At 34.9% G+C, this 20,032-nt stretch overlaps 1 protein-coding gene across 1 annotated transcript; it reads right to left on the reverse strand.

Moving 5' to 3' along the window:
* Positions 1-372: 372 nt before the first annotated feature.
* Positions 373-7,653, reverse strand: LOC142338717 (uncharacterized). The gene is made up of 4 exons (XM_075388598.1): positions 7,637-7,653; positions 4,693-5,659; positions 1,227-1,844; positions 373-955 (listed from the first exon to the last, which is right to left on the reverse strand). Exons 2-4 carry the CDS (start codon positions 5,639-5,641, stop codon positions 657-659), a joined length of 1,866 nt encoding a protein of 621 aa, XP_075244713.1. The 5' UTR covers positions 5,642-5,659; positions 7,637-7,653; the 3' UTR covers positions 373-656.
* Positions 7,654-20,032: the final 12,379 nt, after the last annotated feature.

A 20,032-nucleotide genomic window follows, 5' to 3' on the forward strand; every position in this document is an offset into this window, starting at 1 on the left:
TATGACTTTGAAGTGTCGAAGTGTGGTTCCTCTTTATTTTTATGTTCATTTTGCGTCTTAAATTACTTTTCATCCCATTTGGATATAGTACTATATGCATAGCATATATGTCATATGTCAATGCATTGGAGCTTTGGAACGAATCATGTTCCTTTAAGATTTAAAGTTTTTATATACAACTTGACGACGTGAATACAAATATATTAATATAAAAAATATGAATATAAATGAGTATAAACGAATATATATTACGTTTTCACATTTTCAGTATCAATTTAGCATTTTTTGGAGCTTCAGCAAAGTTACTTTGGCAGATTTTTTAAGAAATTTTGCTAACTGGATTTCCAGTTTAGATTGTTTCATGATATTTATCTGAATCTCGTTAAGACTAGAAGCGTTCAATAATAGTGGCTGTCCATCTCGGTACAGATACATTTGGCTGTTTGTATGAATTAGTCAACTCGTACTTTAATTGCAGTAAAAGCCCACAAACATCTCTGAAGGCACGAAAGTCTGGAACGGTCTGAAAATGTTAAGACCAATCTTGGACAATTTTTTACAACCCGATTCCCTTCTGGAACGTCAGAAATGATCCACTTCAGAATTTTTCCCAAATTTTCTCTGCAAATTTGTCGTTCTTCAATATGATTGAAATATCATTGCAGATAATTTTCATGATTTGTCGGCTGTTTTTTATCTTCCGATGTTTCACTAATTTGTTCTATGTATGATAAATAGTTTTGCCTTTTATCACTCGATAAAAATACTTTTCGCCTCTCGTCATCTGATAGGAGATAATCAATAACAGCCAACTTGTCCTTTTTGTTGATCGCAATATCTAATACGTTTTCTTTCTTTCCCGTATCGGTCTCGTATTCATGCAGTAAAAGGTCGCGTGAGAATCCTGCCTCTATTATCATTTTCAGAGGACGCATTTGTTTCTCATCTCCGTTATCTAAAATTCAAAAAATAATCAATTCTTCCCTGCAATGATGACCTCATCTATGTTTACGCACTAACTTATTTTGGTTAAAAGAATCAAAAACTGCCAAACAAACGTTTTTAAATTTATATTACAAATTTACAACTGTTTAATTTAAGTATATTTACCAAAGTATACCAAGATTTAGTATGTTTCCTATCAAGATGTATCAAGTTTCGTTTCACTGGGGGATTTCTTTGTCGTTTTTTAAAACAAACTCAATGAAACATGACGGATTACTTACAATCGTAGTGCATTGACCACTGTAAAAGTGTCTGGCCTTCGAGCACCCGACCAAGTTCGTATTTGAGGACTCGGTACCTCTCCAACACCCCAATACCCATTTCAACTGCATCAACCTTCACTGTCTCTTTATAAGTCAACATCTGCAATGCGTTGAACAGTAGATTTCCACCCCACTTTGAGTATTTTTTCACTCTTTCTTCTTCAGTATCACCATGATCAAATTCAAGATACTCCATGAAGAAAACGTTACATTTCTCAGTGTCAGAAAATAGTAAAATAAATAAATCTGCTTGTTTGTTCTCCAAACTGTACTCGAAATATTTTTCAAGTTTGAACTGCGGCGAAAGAGACGAATTTTCAGTCATAATACAATCGAGAATTATTCTCAAAGATTCGATTTGTAAAAATTGATGCTCCACTACTAAAATAGCGATTATACTTTCATGTGGGTACCCTTTGTTTAACTCGTGTGATAGTAAGTTGCGATCACGAAGCATCTGAACACATTTTGAAACCGTTTCTGTATTTCGCGACAACACACTACAGTAAATCAGATTGAGGGAAGTGAGCGTGACGTCATCCTTTACCTCTTCTATCGACAAAATGCTGGCTCGATCTGTGAAAAAAAAGAACCATAGTCTGGACATAGAAAACTTTGAACGCACGAAAGTCTGATCAAAGGCAACTTTGAACGCACGAAAATCAGATCAGAGGATGCTTCGAGAGCTAAAATAGGTAAAATAGGTGAAGTACTGTCGGAAAATATCAACAGTTAAAATAACAAACAAATTGTTGAGATTTTCAAGTATGTTTTGGGTGTGCTCCCCTCCTCCTTCTCTCAACCGGGCCGGTGACCGTTTACGGCGGAGTTACAAGCAACCAGCTATGGAAGATTTTGAGAAGAGCACTAGGTAAAAAACCAGGTTCAAACTCTATCTACAAAAAAGGAGAAGAGTAACAAAACAAGTAAATTTTTGTGACAATTGTAAATATAGGAGCGTACCAGCTTTGGTTTGGAACACACGAAAGTCTGGACATAGGCAATTGTTGACGCACGACAGTCTGGACATAGTTCTTTTGACAGCACGATTTTGTTCAAAAACGAACAGAATATCAATTTTGGATCGCACGATTTTTGGTTTGAACGCATGATAGTCTGGACATGAACGCACAAATAATCAAATTTGGAGCGCACGAATTTTCGTTTGGAACGCACGAAAATCTGGACATAGGTAATTTTGAACATACGAAATTCTGAACATGGGGAGTTTTAACGCACGTTGAACGCACGAAAAATTTCGAACGCATGAAAGTCTGGACATAGGCACTTTCCGTCTGGGACGGTCTGGACAAACCGACTTTCGGTCTGGCACCTCAACCTTGGTTAACATGGGGTTAACTTTGAGTTTACATTGTCAATTTTTTTACTCAAAAAAGGTCCTTTCCATAAAATTTCAGCATAATCAATTTTCCAGAGAAGAGAAATTCTTTCGAGCTTTATAAATATCATCTTCTCACCATTCTTGTTGGGCTCAGCCTCTCAAACTTTTTCAGTACACCTAATTATTAGAGAGAACAAATGGAAAGTGGTTATGTGTAAAATTACAGACCCCACCTCCAAGAAGTAAAGCAATATGTTCTTTTTCTGTATGTCGGTCTGTTGAATTAGAAAATCTGATGAATTTTAATAATTGTCAAGATGTTATTTCTGCAATTTTATTTTCATAGATCTGTTTCAGGTGACATTGGGTTTCATCAGAAAGAAAAAAATAGTTCAAAATAGTTTTGTATGGAATATATATCAAGCAAAAAGAAAGGCCTGCTGATAAAATGACTACCTTCGAAGTCTTGCATTTTGGAATTGGAATTGTTATACGGGGAAAAAAGAGGAGGCTTTATTTTAGGTCTGGCATGATTGATAGAAGAGTGCACTGTTTTGTTATCACCCTCGTTTAGTTAGGACGATGAGAAGTTATTTTAATAGATTTATTTTTAATCAAAAATCAAACCATTTTAGCACATAAAATGCTGAGTTTTAATTGAATGAATTTTTGGAGTGCTTGTTTTGAATGTCTTGTTCTAGATAGTGCTTCCTGTTCAACAGACTCCTCTTCTGATGTTAGGTATCTCATTTTTTTGTTCAAATTTTATTTTTTTTTGCAACAAGTAAATTAAAATTATAATCATACGGTTAAATATACCTGAACAAAAAATTACTGTTAATGTTTATAATATCGTTGTATTGCACTCGTCTCAAATTCGGAATTCAAGAATTGAATGGTTTGAAGTTGGATGTTTCGGCGTGCACAAAGTTTAGGTTCGATGGTTCCCTATCTCTTAAGCTATGCTTAAAAGCGGATATAGTAAATAAATTTGACAGTTAACAGGAGGTTGATCATTTTTATCGTTTTTTGCTCTTGTGAAACAGCGGTATGAATAAAATAACAACACTTTTCCCGCTCCTTACTTCAGTTTTGTTAGGCAACCCGGTTACTTCCTTTTTTACACCCAGCACTATCTACTGAATATTACTCGAGCAAAAGTTATTGGTCAAAAATTGAATGGTTTGAAATCTTAACATTTTGGTGGTTCTTTCATTAGGGGTCTATTAACATTTTAGGGGTCTTTCTCGTTATATTTCCCACAGTTTTGAACTCATAGACTCCATTGATGGCCCACGTTGGCCAAACTTACTAAACCTAGTAAGGCCGTAGTACGGCACCGTATAAGTCTTTGATCAAAACCGTACTAAGATCTTGTTAAGTTTTCTACGGGCCGTAGTATTGCCGTACTAAGGTTTCTAAGGTAACGTACTAAGACCGTACCAAGATTAATAAGGTGCCGTACTACAGTTCAGTTCTTTGTGAGGTCATTTTTTCTGAGTTTTGAAGACTTATACCCAGTACCAGAATTAAATAAAAAATGACAGGTATGAAGTAAATGCTATATTAAAAATCGACTCAGATTGTCCGAACTTGCGTGGTCTCCTTATACTTGAATCTAATGGAACTGATGTTTTAAGACAGCTCGGAATACTGAGACAAATAAGTATTCAAAAAACAAAACCTAAGAAGGTTTCTAAAGGTGGCCCGGCCTTATCAGGGAAGCAAGAAGTTTTGTAATATCAAACTGTTTCGATGCAAAATTTCGTGACCATCGAGTTTAATATCAGAACAATATAACGTTTGAAAGCAATACCTTTGAAATCTTACAAAACTTAATACGGCCTTAAACGGCACCGTACTATATTTTGTAAGTTTTCCACGGCACCGTATAAGTCTTAGTATGTTTTCAAAGTTTCGTCTAAGGTGGTCAACCTGGGGGTATGTAGACAGTACTAGGAAAAGGGGGCGAAGGGGGGGGGTGTGCGTTTTAAACACGCTTGTGGTATAGAGCTGGAAAACCATTTTTTAAATATTTGTAGGAGTAGCTTGGAAAATTTGAAAAAGAGAGTAGCTGCTCACCCGTACTAGCTGCCGAAGATGGAGTAAGTTGATCCAAGGGATGCAAAAATAGACTGGAAAAGGCATGAACCAATTGCAATCTAACGCCTACAGACTGTCTCTTCACATGCTCAATTGTGTTCTCTCTATCTGTGCTCATCTTTTTCCTCATTCGAATATTCCACCAATTCCACCAACGACCCAAGTCTTTATCCCTCGGCTGCAGCCATCCGTTATTGGTCGGTGGATCTGTCATCATTTGGTCAAGTAAAACAACAAAATCACTCGTATCTGCAGATAGATATGATAAAATACCTTCGTTGAAACTCTCAAAATCTGATTGAGAAACGTTCAGTATGATTACACCAACTTCGTATTGTGCGCGAGACGCAACTGTTGTTATTGTTTTCTTGAAATCGGAGAGACTTCCTTCAAATATAAACAAAACTGACTGGAATTCGGAGCCAGAAATATCTTCCACGTTTTCCTTTTTGGTATGAACAACAACTTCAGTCGCATTCCATATGTTTTTCAATTGCTCCAGATCAAAATCTTCGCGCATTTCCTGCTTTGTTAAAATGACTATCAATCTATCACTAAAATTATCTTCTAATAAATCATTTTGTCTCGTAAACTGTAATTCGTCAATTTTGTCAACATATTTAAGCGCTATCTCTTTCTGTGCAGCTGTAAAACACCCCGGAATTCTGACAGTTTTAGACGGAAAAGGAAGAAAACCCGTTTCATGTTGTATCAGTTTATGCGTGACTTTGCTGATGTGACTGGAACTCCGAAACAAAATGCTCAAATTTTCAATCTGGAATTTATTTGGAAGCTGGACGCCGTTGCTGAAAGCAGTATAGTGTTCGCCAGTTTCGGTGAAAGATATCCAGCAATAATTGAAATCAAGCAAAGGTTTCCATACTTTTTGCTTGGCTGAAAAATGCTTCGGATTCATTTCATCAAACATAATTGCTTTTTTGTTCTTCTATTATAGTCAAAATACTTTCAATTTCATAAAAATTTTCTGTTGTATGATGTCATTATGGTACAAAACGTACACATTTTTCTTCAGCAAATTCATTCAAAATTTTAATCATTTCCAAGGCTCATGTACGATTTTAGTAAAGCAATTTAAATCAAATTTGGTTCAAAATTGAAATATCCGTCATTACTAACAACAAACAAAATTATGAGCAACCTTTGAAAAGTTCGACAAGACTTTGTCACTGTTTTCCACGGTTACACCTTCAATGCTCCACACGATTAAAGTATCTATTTTCCATCATAGTTAGCGTCATGTAAATTGAACCAATAGAAAAGAGTTTAACTGTTCTATAGCTGCAAAAAGATCCCTCGCAATCCTCATTTGGATTAAGCAATTTTAAGAACTTTTCAGCCGCTCCCACATCATCGTTTAACCAAATATTTATCGACAGAGCTTCTCGGAATTGGGCGTCTTAAGAAATTTAAAATATTCATAAAGCAATTGAAATTAAGGCTAAATGGAGAATTCTGTTAAAAGTTTCTCTGTGCTACGCTATGTCTATACAATGGTCTTTTTTTGTTGTCACTAGGATTGATAGTTCCAAAATTCTGCTTTTAAAATTTTATATTAAACTCTACTCTGCTATTTTCTGCCGAACAAAAAATTTCCACCAAAACAACAGTTGATGAATTTTGCTATATCGTTTGATTGTGAGAAAATGAGCACTTGTCTTTAATCTTTGACTACTGTTGGATATTGGTATACAAGCAACTTTTACTTAATTCAGAAAAACCAAACAGAGCTTACGTAATGCATTATTACATTAAATTAACTTTTATATAGACCTTGTGTTCATGTGAAAGTTTTATGAATGACGTAGCAGGACAAAAGGTGTCAGAGGCTTAAGAAAGTTTTGGGAAAACTTTCATGTCGATGCTATCTTTTTGAATTCTTTTTTATAAATTAAAGGTTTCCAGTTGTGATCTTAATATGTTTTGAAAGACTCCATGATAAGAACTGCGATGGTTACTGAGAACCATAGACCATTTGAACGGTGTTCGTCAGAGCTGTCTATTGATGTGAAACAAACGACATTCTAACATTTTCTCGCTTAATTCTTGCTTTAATAATTTAATGGTTATTAACGTTATTTTTTTTACAAATAATTTTCTCAACTACTCTACAATTTGTTGGTTTTTTGAGCTTTAAGAAAAAATTGCCGAGATCAGTGAAAATGCGCAGGCCCTTTATGCAAAATCTAGCGACGATAGCAATAACAAAACTAGGCGACTATTCCCCGAATCATATCACTGTGTTTCGCACGGATTTTTACTATTACTTTATTATCTCAATAGGTAAAATTTGTTATTCACTATCCGATCTTTGAGTTGTTACGTTTTAGTTATTAATTAATTCTTCTTATTAAATTCGTAAAAATACCTCGGGTAAAACAAAATTGGTTTCTGAAAAAAATTAAAAAGAATAGTATCCGCCGCCATCAAACGTGCGGAAAAGAGTGACGAGATTGAAGGATTAGAGTCAATTAGTCTTGTCACTAGTTTTTGCAGATTAGATTGTAAAATGCCAAAACTGCCGACTTATATACCAAAGTTTGAGCGGGTCGGAATTGGTTGCACTCACTTTTTTCCTGATGTTAATACATGGGTGCGGAAAACAGCGGTACTGCTCCGTATATTTACTCAGTATATACAGTATACTGGGTATACTCAGTATATATCAATGTGTTTTTGGCAACGAAAGGTTGTTATAAGAGAGGAACCATATTGGTTCTTGTGCAGATCAAAAAACTGTCAGAAAGATTAAATAATTTTTCTAAAATTGCCAAAATCTAAATCATAATTTCTAAACAAATAAAACTAGAGTTAATTCAGTATACCTGAAATTTTGATGAACGTTGTTTTTTGGAAGCAAACTTTTGAAGAAAAACTGTCCTTTAATAAAAGTATTTTGACTAACTTCTTCTAGTTTATTGACATAAGATAACAAACTGTTCGGTCGAATGCCCACTTTTGTAACCTTGCTTTTCCTAGCAATGTTGCAAATTTTGTCTAAAATTCTTGTTAAATATTTTTCAAATAGAGTTTTCGTTTCGTCATAAACGAATAAGATTTCGGTGACATCTTCATTAACTGCAATCTTTTCACACATGGCTAAAAGAAGGGCCGTTTTTCCACTTCCGGGTTCACCTGTTATTAAAAGGTGACTCCTACCTTCATGTAAGATCCGATGTTGTTGAGGACTTAACACGAAAACGAAATCAGTGCCAACTGTCAACTTCTTTTCGCCGGACTTCTGTTGATTTTGTACCCAGCTTTTAAACAGTCGGATGTAGCGGCGATCTATGTCTAAAGCTGTGCTGTTGTTGTTCGCATCTTTTTGCTCTAAAACTGCATTTAGACTTGCAGCACAAATTACAGACTGAAAATAGTTTAGAAAACTGTCTTTTTCTGGGGCTGCAATTGAACCTTGGAAAATTTGATGAAGGGTTGTTTCGCAGTTTATGACTTCAAAGTTGTTATTAAACCCGACGAGTTTCAAATTTCGGCTTGATTCTTCGCTTTCGACGAGAAATGCCATCCATTTCAGAAGGTTTTGATGATCTTTGCATGCGTTTTTGATAACACTCAACTCGCTCACAAGCGTGCACTCGCTTAAACCAGGAATGAAAATAACAATTTTTAATAAATCTTCAACAAGAGATGAAAACTCTTGCTGCGTTTTTGTTTCACTTTTTTGTTTGTAAGGAACCCAAATTGAGTATAAAATTAGTTGCATTTGAGGAAGTAAAGTTGTAAAACACTGTCGGATTTTGTTGCCGAGGGCACTTCGCGGATGGTCGGGGTTTTCCGACATTCCCACTTCGAAAACAACAATGTGACTACTTCCCAAATAAAGCCAATCAATTTCAAATTGCTGAGGAGTTAAATGTTTCCCATTCAAAATGGTTCTTAAGTGATCACTCGAGAATCCTTTTATTAAAATTCCTGAAGGATTTTTGAGTTTTGATAACAATTTCTCGGAAAAAATTCGGACCTCGCCCATATACGGAGCATATTTTTGCAAACTTCCAGGCTCGCCTTGATCTGTGTACGAGTAAAGCATATTGTCGGCAAGTTGGTTAAAATGAGGAATTGTTTCCAATTTTTGATTGCGATTGGGGAAATAAAAGTTGAATAAATTGATAATTTCGTCTATTTGATCTATCGAACAGGGTTGTGCGTCCAAAAATTTAAATTTTTGAGGACAAAGCTGGTAAAAGTTTTCGTGTTGTAATTCTTGCGCGTAACTCAAAATTAATCTTTCAATAAGTCTTTGAACGTTAGATAATTCAGATACAAAGCTAGTATTCAGATATTGACCAAGTTTTGAATGAAACTCTTCCTCTGAAACGAATTGGGTATTCAGAAAAATTTTTGGGTATATTGTGTCGTTTTCCTGGTAACAGGAAACAGTTGCTTTCATTCTCTTAAGATTAGAAGGATGAGTTTTCATGACTTTCTGAGGCAGGCAAACAAAAAGGCGAACATTTAGTTTTTCTGAAGTTATTTGATTGTTTTGATTCAGTAAACAAACAGCGTTATTCAAACACTGAAGTTGATCTTGAATCGAGTTGCAAACTTTTTCAATGGTCTCAATTTTTGAGAGGTTGTTCACACTTTTGACAATTATAACCCTGTCAAAACGGGGTGCTGGAAAATAAACACAGCCATGCTGGATTTTATCCGGACTGCTTCCCTGACCCGATGAAGATGGGGGGTCTGAAGCTTCCAGAGGTCCAGGGTCGAGGTCAAACTGAGCTCGCTTGCAGACAATTAGTCCACGTCGATTTTTGTCCATTAATGACTTGACAGTTCGCCCGTTTCCAAGAACACAAACAATGGCTGGGTTCATTAATTGGAGTTCTTTGGGTGGTTTAGGAAGCACAATTAAATTGTGTTTCATTTCATCTAGTATTGTTTCAGACATTGAAAATATAAATCTCTAAGAAACTATGATAGTTTTGTATAAAAAATAATTGATTGTATAAACCAGCGTATGTTTATAACTGAATTAGTTTTAGATACAGTTATCGATACAGTTTCAGTTCAATTGCATTAATTTTAGTTATAGTTTTAATCTAACGTAAGTTTGCTTACGTGAGTTAAAAACAAGAATAAAACAATAATGAAGTATTTATTTCTGGACAGTTGAACAATAAAGCACTGATTTGCAAAAACAAGACTGAAATCATATAATTCAAAACTCTCCAAAGCCTTGTTTGTGCAGACGGCTTAACAGTTTTCTAAGCATGCGCTTTTTAGTGGAAACCGTTTTTTTCTTATTCAAATACATGTATAATGTAGAAAATTTGATAATCCGTTTGGTTTTCAGCCGCTTCAAACATGAATTTGCATTGCAGATTCAAAACATAAATAAAGATGGTCGGTAACGTGCGTCCGACAATAAAATTGTACCAGTTTCACCTCTTAGATTGAGTAATGACTGGTAAAATGCTGTTTCTGTAAACGGTACAAATATTTTTTCAAAGAAAAACAACATAAAATTTACAAAAACAGATAGAAAAAATTGGATCATATCTATTTTCCTAACAGCTATTGCTAAATGGTTTTCAAGAAGGTGTCACCCAAATGTGACTCAAATTTTTTTAAAAATAATTTATTAGTTTGATAGCTATTATAATCAGAAAACATTGATTTCATTCGTAAAGTCCCCAAAAAATTGCCTCCACTGCTCTATAATATATCATTTCTGAACATTTGATCTTTTTCGCAGGAAACAATACTTTACTCTAAATTAGTCGAAATAAGGGAGATCGGTAAAGTGCTACAGGACCTAATATTTCCACCTGTCGAATGACAAACCACTTATCAAAACATTAAGATGTAGAAATGATTAAACCTAGACGAACCTGAATATATCCACAAGTGTTCAAAAATATTTATGATTTCAAACTTTTGGAGCAAGTTTTCTTTTTCAAAAAAAACTGTTGTTATTGTTAGTCATGATGACAACTCATGTTTTCAAGAAATGAGAGTTAACGTTTTTGTGAAACAACAGACTTTTCTGTTTTTTGTTCGTATAAATATTGTGTCAATTCAATAGAACTATTTATTGTCAAGTATCAAAAGCTCAATAAGTGATTGTCAAATTAATTTCTTAAAGTTTTTTTTATATTATAAAAAATGGTAATTATAAGTTCTAAGGTGTCTTTTATACACTGAGTAGCAAACTCGGGATAAATTGTGCAGGAAACATTTATTATGGGTTGCAGGTGCAAGAATTTCATTTTGAGACGCAGTTTTTCTTTATTTCATTTTAGGCCTGTTGAGTCACATCCAGCTTAAATAAGTATAGATTGCTGAATTGTTCTCATATTTAGCTTTTCAATGATTAGTTTTACACATTCTTCTGAAATGGAAAGAAAAACATGAAGTAAGTAGCGTCAAAAGTAAAGCTGTTTTTGAAATAAAACAAGATATGTCCAAAACAAGAAGTGCCCAAAAACGTCTGAAATTGTTTTCCTTTCACCGTTAACTACAAGAAATGAAATTTTTATTACAGGAGCAGAACGGAATTCAGATTCCAATGTGACTTCCGATTTCATGTTCGATCAATGATTAAAAGTTAGATAGAAATAAAGCGTCGTAGACAATCCTCAGCTAGCATTGGAAAAGAATGATTAAATTTAAACAAATACGTAGGCTACTTATATCCGTAGGTATAAAATCCAATATTAATAAATTTCTTAGAAGTTCGAGAATTGAAAAAACGTATCCTATGTTACCAACAAAGCGCGATTTTAATAAATTTTGTAATCACTCTAGACAAAACGAACAATTATAGTGGACAATAAGAAACGAACGGTTAATGGTTTTCATTGGAACAAAAAAATGCATGCAATATGTTGAGAAACTACAAAGTACTCAAAAAATTTGGCAAAAGTTGTCAATTTAATCTCAACGTATTTAACAACTCAACTTCTAACACAAAAGTGATGTCAAAAAATTTACAAGCAGAATTTTCATCTAATTCAGTTACCATATGTAGAGTTCAAACTCAAACTCAGCCAAATGAAAGCAAAACATGCGACAAAGAAGCCATTGGCTCATGGGAGATTGCATCCAAATATTTCTATTTCGACCGGATCGAGATATAATGGTTATGGTTAACTTGTGTGTTTCTTGCAAATTCGTTCCGATTGAGCTCAATTCTTATTGGTTAATTCATTTTAACACTCAGTCACTTACTGTAGAAAGCACATTTGAGTTGGTTGTTCAATTTGGATGACAAAATGCAATGCTACCTAAATTGACAAAATGGTTACGTTTTAATTTTATCAACTCAAGACGTCCTTTTGCAATTCAATTGATAAATTGTAGATATTAATGTCTTCAATGTTACGTTTTAAAAAAGGTATCTATTTTTACCCTCTTTGACTTTGATTGAAAATTCAAACTCAAATGTCAGCATTTTCTCAAAATAATATAGTGACCCTTCATTTTTATACCATTTGTTATTTCATAATTTTGATGCACACTTTCCACTTCTGTTTTAATTCATATCTTGCAACGTTAATAATAATATTTTTCATCCTATCTTCTGAAAATATTTGCAAAAAGCATATATTTTTAGTCAATTTTTTAACTTGTAAGAATCCTGCGTGCCAATTGAATATGTCTCAAGAGCCTTGTAAGTCTAGTAATTAATTTGTAAAAATTTTTTTAGAGGAAAAAATTGCAAGGCGAATAAATTTGCACGTTCTTACAAGTTAACCACTCGAATTCAACCCGGATAGTGTCATTAGCCAGTTTTAATGATCGATAACGGTGTGTTTTTGATTTGTGCAGTTGTTCTATCGCTTCTTAATTTGCAGTGTTGAGGATCTAGGCAGCGTTTTCTTGTTTTTTCTTATTTTTTCTTTTGTGTTCGTGTTTTATTTTATAATCCAGGGACCCTGCAAATATCAGCGGTGTTGTTTTATTTGGACTGCATTTTGCTGCTGAGAGGTTGAGTCAAAGATTGATAGTTTTTTGCCAAGATCTAATCGCATGCTAGCTTCCTTTAGTGCGCGTAATTTCTGTCTGCCGTTGAGTTCTGTCTTTTTTCTGCCTATGGAAGAATAGCCTCCCTGTGTTCCCCTCTCCATCTGTACCATCATTATCATCCTTTTATGAGCAAAGTCTACTGTCTACAGAAAAATATCAAACTCTGCTTTGTACAAACTTGAGGTCTTGTGGAAATAAACGAATTTGGAACAACAAAATTTTTTAGTCTTTAGTAGTAAAACCAAGTGAAGCTCATGGGAAAATTGAGTTCAATCACAACCATTTGCTTTTGAAAGAAATTACTGAAATTTGAACATGGTTGGTCAACACTTTCAATGAGTTATTAAAATTGTGATTGTCTGATGAGACAACTGCAAAAAATGATGGGATGCTTGACAAAACGTAGCAAGGTTGCGTACATTTCCATTTATGATGTACACTCAAGAATTAAGAATCAATAAGAATGGGGAAACCGTTTTTCATCCATTTTTAGCCTGTCTATATAACGTACAAACAATACCAAGTTCAACTATCAATATAAAGATAAGTCATTTGAGGTGACAGTGGCAGCAAAAAAGCAAGATGCAAGCTGTCGGCCTTCTTTGCCAATTTCAGGCCAACCACTTTAAATACTACGCATTATGGTATCACATTGAACTTCAAATACAACAATGGACTGCGTTTTTTAAATTAAATTTTATATCTGTTTGATATTTGCTAAAGGGGATGATTTTGGCTTGTTTCCTCCGTCAAATTATTCGTTGCTCAAGACATATTTACAAAAATACCTGATTATGGATTTTGTTTTTCCGAAATTTCCAAAAGTTCGGGGGTCGAATCAGCAACCCTCTGATCTAGAGTCCAATGCGTTATTAATTGCGCTTTTTGAGCTTGCATAATTGCTATTCATTTCGTTCTACATGAACGCATACAAACATGCTGCTTTAAGTTTACTTGCCAACTTTGCAATCAGAACAGCCTCGACTACGAAACTAAAGATTTTGGAACTAGAATCAATTATTTTGCTGGTCATGTTAAGTTGCCATTAGTCGTTTTTATCACAGCTGAGCGCCCAAGGCCACCGCTGTCATGACGCAGGTTTTCGACAGGGCACCAGGGAAAATTCCACAAACAGACAATTTGTCGGCTATGCATACAATGTACCCAGACTTAAGCTCCGCTTTAGCGGGGTTCGACCGCTTAATGCGACGATCCAAGCTTGTCACATACTCAGCTAACCAAGTTTTTCAAATCAAGCAGTCGCAACACTGAGTAGGCAATTATTCCTCTTCTGAGTGCTTTAAAGGTTCTTCGTCAAGAAGCAGGGGCATAGTTTTTGACCTGTTACCGAGAAGTCAGTGATTAGAATTTATGAAATTAGAATTTGCCGTGGTATGACTCAACTTGACAGAATGTCGATTGTAGAAATTTGTCTGCCAGACTTCGGTTGCCATGTAAGGTGCAATTTACGCTTCTCATCATTCGTTTCTATGAGCAAACATGATGCGCGGCGGAGGCTGGATTTAATAACCACAATTTTTTTACAGACATTTGGCTCGTAATTGGTTTTTGATTCCAACTCTGGATACACAAAGAAAATTACTTCTCCGTGGAAATAAAGTTTTTATCATTGTCTGACAAGAAGACGCGGTTATTTTCTCTTATAAATCTTTCGTTTCCCATAACGCAAAAATTAATATCCATAGAAGCACCTGATATACATGGACGAGTTACCTGATGCCCAAAAATGGCCATATTTTGTGAAAATTCGGAAAGAAATCATGCTAATCTGCTCGACTTATGAGCTAAATTTTTTGCCAGAAAAAAGATTTCATTTACCAAAAACTGTTGCATGCTAGGTTGATTTCTTATTTTTCAGTTGATCCAATTAGGCAGATTGATAGTCACAGGCTTTTTAGGTTGCCCAAAATTTTAGTATTTCGCTGGAGAGCACAGAAAAGTGAAATTGTCAACCAGCTAGTGGCGCACAGGTTATCGGCTGATATTCCCCTTGTGCCAGCGTCTACAGGATTCTCTGCTGAGGTTAGATGGAACAATTAGTTGACTGTTGTGAGTTCTTATATTTCCGGAACCGTAAAAACAACGTGGGCTGTTTATCTAAGAAACTCAGCCCCTGGAGCACCGTCATGCACATAAACGTTTTTTTTGGTGTATTGTCAAAGCATGGATATTGATATCAACTTTGAGACAGCCTGCTAGGTTGGCTGTTTAGAGTTCAATGTTGGTTACGTTCCAACATTTCATTGGCACAAATCTTGCTTTTCTCAAAATTAAACCCGTCAACAGAACTAGAAGGGCCCTATCTCGGCGTTTTTCCCACTCATTAGTCCTAATTGATCGCTGAGATCTCGAGGCGGCATTAAGCGCTTAGTACAGGAAACAGAATGCAAAATCATACACCCAATTTTACTTGATAATCGCCATCCCGCTGTTGAACGTTTTGCAATAAATGAGCGTTTGTTAACGTTGATTTCTCGAGCTTGTATACAACGACACTACGCAGTCATTAAACATTTGTCTGCGTTAAAGTTTATCAAGATCAATTGCGTATGCGTTGTCCAATCAACTATGGCAGCTTTACCAGCCGAGCGTTTCTATTATGATTCTTCTTCCTCAATTTAGGAAGTTGACTATTTCGGTCCATTCTATATGTCAAGTAAACGCTCAAGTGAAAACGGCCGTTGTTTCAATTGCCTAACTAAGTGCGTCCTTTCGTTTTTTTGGCAATTGCATGCAAAACACGGAATTTGTTTGAATAATTTTGTTGAGCCTTCTAATAATAATTTAAATCGATTGTCCTTCTAAATAACTTTCGTTGAGCCTTCGAATAATTTAAATTGATTAATGACCTTTTAGGCTTAATATGTAATGCTTCAAAAACGTATCAGTGACTGATCGGAATCGAAAATTGGCTCAGACACACAACCTGCTGAAAAAGATCAAGCTACATTTTCCTTTTTTAGGCTGGGCTCTTTTTTGATTTTAAATTTGTGGTTTATACGTTTTGCATTGAAGTGTCTACAAAAACAGCTATCTCATTGAGATCCTCGGGACAATGAAATTTACATTCTAACATGTAATTGTGTAGACCCGCCTCATTTCACGACAAGTTTTCCTCGAAGAACACAAAAGTGAATTGAGTAAACAAAAGTTAAGTGTGTAGCGACCGTTTATTAGGAAAAAAACTTGCACAAGTTATGTTCCGAGTTTTCGAGAAGTAGGACGGAATTGAATTGACACAATAGTATGTCACACAGCTATACCCCGAAAAATACTAGTATTACCGAAGCTATGAGAGCAGTAAGCTGGAATCTCCTTTTTGTAGGCTGAAATCGGAGATTGACTTAGCCCATTGAGAGTAGGGTGAGACGAACAACTCTAATCTTCAGTCATGGTTCGTCAAAAAGAGTCATAAGTCACCGGTATGTATTCTCAATTTTCGGACGTTGGCCACATAATGAGGGGGTGTGGATATCAATTTCTGGAAGAGAAGGGAAACAGAGAAAATGAAACAGAATCCATTTTGTTTCTTTATAACAGGGAAGAGATTAAATAAGCACCTAATGAATGTTGCCCAACAGGCGACCCTAACGATTGGCTTCAACTCTTTTAACCACTATCAGCAGTCAGGAGTACACTAAACCTCGGATACCAAAATATTGTTGCCGAATACCAACATTTTTCCATATTTGATTATATACACTCATTGCAAAAAGCAAACGCACAAAATTATTTCAATTTTACATGATAAACTGCCTGTTTTAGAAACTGATTTTAGTCAACACAACTTTGGTAATTTCTCCTGACTTTTATATCACTCGACGCACAATGATTAGAAGTTTTATATTTCTGTTTCTGGATAAACTGACTAGTTTTAGGTGGCCAGGTTTACTTAAGTAACATTATGTTGAGTCCCACGTGAGATTAGTTATACTCGATCTTAATATGTTTCCAATGAAAAATTTTACTTAAAAAAAATCAAGGCTTGAATAGATTTTATGTGGGACTTGACATGCTGTTACTCCCAAAAAACTGACCATCTTCTATCCCGGTTTTCTGTGCAAATAAGCATGTCATATATATCCAAAAAAGGCTTTTTAAATATCTGATGATTAAGAATCGTTTGATATAAAAATGAAACGAAATGAAAAGTTATGTTGATTAAAATAACCCTCCAAAATACAAGCAGTTTATCACGTAAACTTGATTTTTCTGTGTTTACTGTTGTCAACGAGTGTAGTTAAAATTAATCAGAGAGATTTTTCAGCTCAGTAAGATTCGGATCTTTCAATGATCAAAATAACTAAAATTGCTCTAACACTCAATCATGATTGAAAACATATGACTTGTTGCTCTGATTTATTTATTTCCGTGAAGGAGCCTCCCAAAGAGTACTTTCGACTTAATGCAAGTTTAGTTCACAAAATGAGAAATGTTGTCCCCTGCAGAACACTTTTTTTTAGTCGAAAATTAATAAAAAATTTATGAAACTTATACACAAGTTATAAAAATTATAAATATACTTGATACCTATATACTCAACAACTAAAATAAATTAGCCACCTTTATTTTCACGATATAAAATTACATTATAGGAGGTGATATTACTCTTTTTTTACGTTATTCAAAATTATATTTCATATTGAATATATACTCATTATAACTTACATTTTATGTATACCTATTTTACCATTATATATTGGAAACTTTTTTAAAATAGTTCTCCCCGTCTAGTTATGAAATTCAGATAAAACGCAGCGTTCACTTAATAAAAATGCCAATTAAAGTTGATAAGCATCCAAGCCACAGAAAACAAAGTTGTCACAAGATGTGATATGTGTTCGGGTTTGTTTGACTATGGCTAAGTTTGCATTTGTGCGAAACATTCGAGAGAGATAATACCTGACCGAACTGTGATACTGTAACATTTTTTTTAATGTGAGGCTTGGAAAGGGTGCACCGAATTCACATTGGGATTTGTGGTATAAAAAAATGTGTTTTTTTTCCGAATTTCATAAGTAGACCAGAAGTGTAGAAGATCCTCCGTGTAATTTTTGATGTGTAATTTGAAGGAAAAAAATTGCCTCAAAATGGAAAATTTACTTCGTAAAACTAGAGGTTGCTAACCTAAATTTGCCGTTCACTATAAAAATTGCAGATTTTGTTCTAATTTTTCTACCTGTTTTCATGTATTACGCCTTAAGTTATAAGAGGTTTAAAACTATTTTGCACTTTTTTTTCAAATTAAATTAATAATCCAAAAGCAGGAAATTGACAATATTTTTCAAAGAGATATACAATTAGGAAGATTGTCTCTGCTCTTTTTGCGCTAAGCTCTGTTCATAAGAAAAAAAGCAAGGCTTAAATTGAACCTGAGACTCAGAAAATTGATAAAAACAAACGAACTTCATGCAGGCTCACTGAAAGTAACAACAAAAATATCTGTATAGTAATTGCTTCTAAGCGATTCAAGTCTGGCTTTAGGTACTTTGGTGAACATAAACGTCTGATTGGAGCTTCAAATGCACAAAGGGTCTTACTAGTCTGGACGTCTTTGAGTTTTAAACTAAAAAAATTTCGGTACCACTGCTTTTTCCAGCTCATGAAAAAATAGTGCTCTCTCTCTCATAAATGAAAGGCTAACCTTTCAATGGGTCGAGCTAAAAAACGAAAGATTTCCTCAAATTTTAAGAAGTGCAGAAAATAAAAGACTTTTTAGAGTCGTACTTGAACGAAAAGTCCAAGTGAGAAGGCTCACGATACAGTTATTAAAAATGGGTTTACCTAATGATTATAAAATGAAACCCATTTGGTACTGTCTGAAACAAAAATTTTGGAAACTTTTCAGCTTTATGGCTCATCCTGTTATTTAGAACCGTATATACTGACAAATTTTGAATTTTTGAAACGAACATACCAAAGCATACTTTCTGAATACATAACATGCGCATTCTAAAAAAATTCAAAAATACGGAAGCTTTCTTACCCAAATTTGACTCGATATAAAACTTTTTTCTCAATTTTCTCTCAAGAACGAAAACAAATGTCCTCGAATTAGGCTAGAAATTAAACTGCAACCTCGATTTTGGCTCAGCAAGAAACTTGTGCCCATAATTTTCGGACCAAAGAAACTATTCTCAATTCCAAAGAACAAACATTTTTAGTTTTATATATTGATAGGCTTCCGTCCAGTAAAGATCTCATGTGTTGTGACGATGTTGTTAAAACCTCAGGTAACACATTCCAGATGTCGTATCGTCCTGCGGCGAAGAGAGTTTTTACAAAAGCGACATTGCCCCGAAAAAGAAGAGAAACGATCAATGAATCGCAGGTCGATGGATCATGGACTTTTTTTGGGAAGGAGTGGCCGGGAAATAGCCGATCCGAGCACCCCCTTAAAAAAATGGAAGCCCAACTAATGTGGAGTGGGAGGGTTGCAGACTCAGGTCGGGATAGCATGGTACCTCATTGAAATCGAACCAAACCCTGGGCCAAGAAGTTGGAATATTAATTTCTGGGCTGAACGAAGAAAGAAGGTCATGAGAGCAGCAAGGCGAAAAGAAAGCCGCAAAAAAAGCGCAAAGCGGCGGAATCTGCTTCAAGACCAGCATCATGTTCTAAACAACCAGCAGCACTTGAAGAAAAGGCGAAAAAGGAGCGCACACGATGGAAAAGGAACATGGAGCAAAGAAATTCGAAAGCGTGACAAAACAAAAATTTGAATGTGTGTCAAAGTCTGAAATCAAAGTCTGAAAGGCTTCAAATTCAAAAAATATCTGCGCCTTAGTTGAGTAATTTACGGTATTTTTACGGTTTTCGGAAAATTAACGGAGATCTTCAGTATTTTTCCTTTTTTTTCTGCCGAGTAGCAAAACGGCATGCTCTCAAAATTGAATGGCCAAGACTTCAAAGGCAGAAATGGACAAGAATGGAATATTTTCAAAGTGAAAAACATACGGTTTTTATAGTTGTACTTAAGTGAACACTTCAATTAAAAAGGTTGACGATAGAATTTGCATTAAAATATTCTTCTTGCTTTATAAAATTAAATTTTGTCGCAATCAGAAATCAAGTGTACCAAAATTTTTGCACTTGCTAAATTTTCTTACGTTTGAAACTCAAACATGACGAGGATTTCCTCCGTTTTAAAACCAAACATGCCAAACATTTCCTACGTTTGAAGGCCATACATAGAGAATCTAAGAAATTGAACAGACCGAACCTCTTGGACAGTTTCTTAGATTTAGAGACCAAACATATCGAACAAACGGAATATACCGACAAT

The sequence above is a fragment of the Convolutriloba macropyga genome, chromosome 4, assembly GCF_964194025.1.
Source record: "Convolutriloba macropyga chromosome 4, txConMacr16.3, whole genome shotgun sequence".
NCBI classification, from domain to species: domain Eukaryota; kingdom Metazoa; phylum Xenacoelomorpha; order Acoela; family Convolutidae; genus Convolutriloba; species Convolutriloba macropyga.

What these genes read in the sequence shown, in the direction of transcription:
- LOC142338717 (XM_075388598.1), bottom strand. Translation starts at nt 5,641, where the DNA reads ATGTTTGATGAAATGAATCCGAAGCATTTTTCAGCCAAGCAAAAAGTA. An exon ending in ATCTTCGGCAGCTAGTACGG is followed by an intron (nt 1,845 to 4,692) that starts GTGAGCAGCTAC and finishes TTTTTTTCACAG; the next exon opens with ATCGAGCCAGCATTTTGTCG. An exon ending in GTGGTCAATGCACTACGATT is followed by an intron (nt 956 to 1,226) that starts GTAAGTAATCCG and finishes TTTGAATTTTAG; the next exon opens with ATAACGGAGATGAGAAACAA.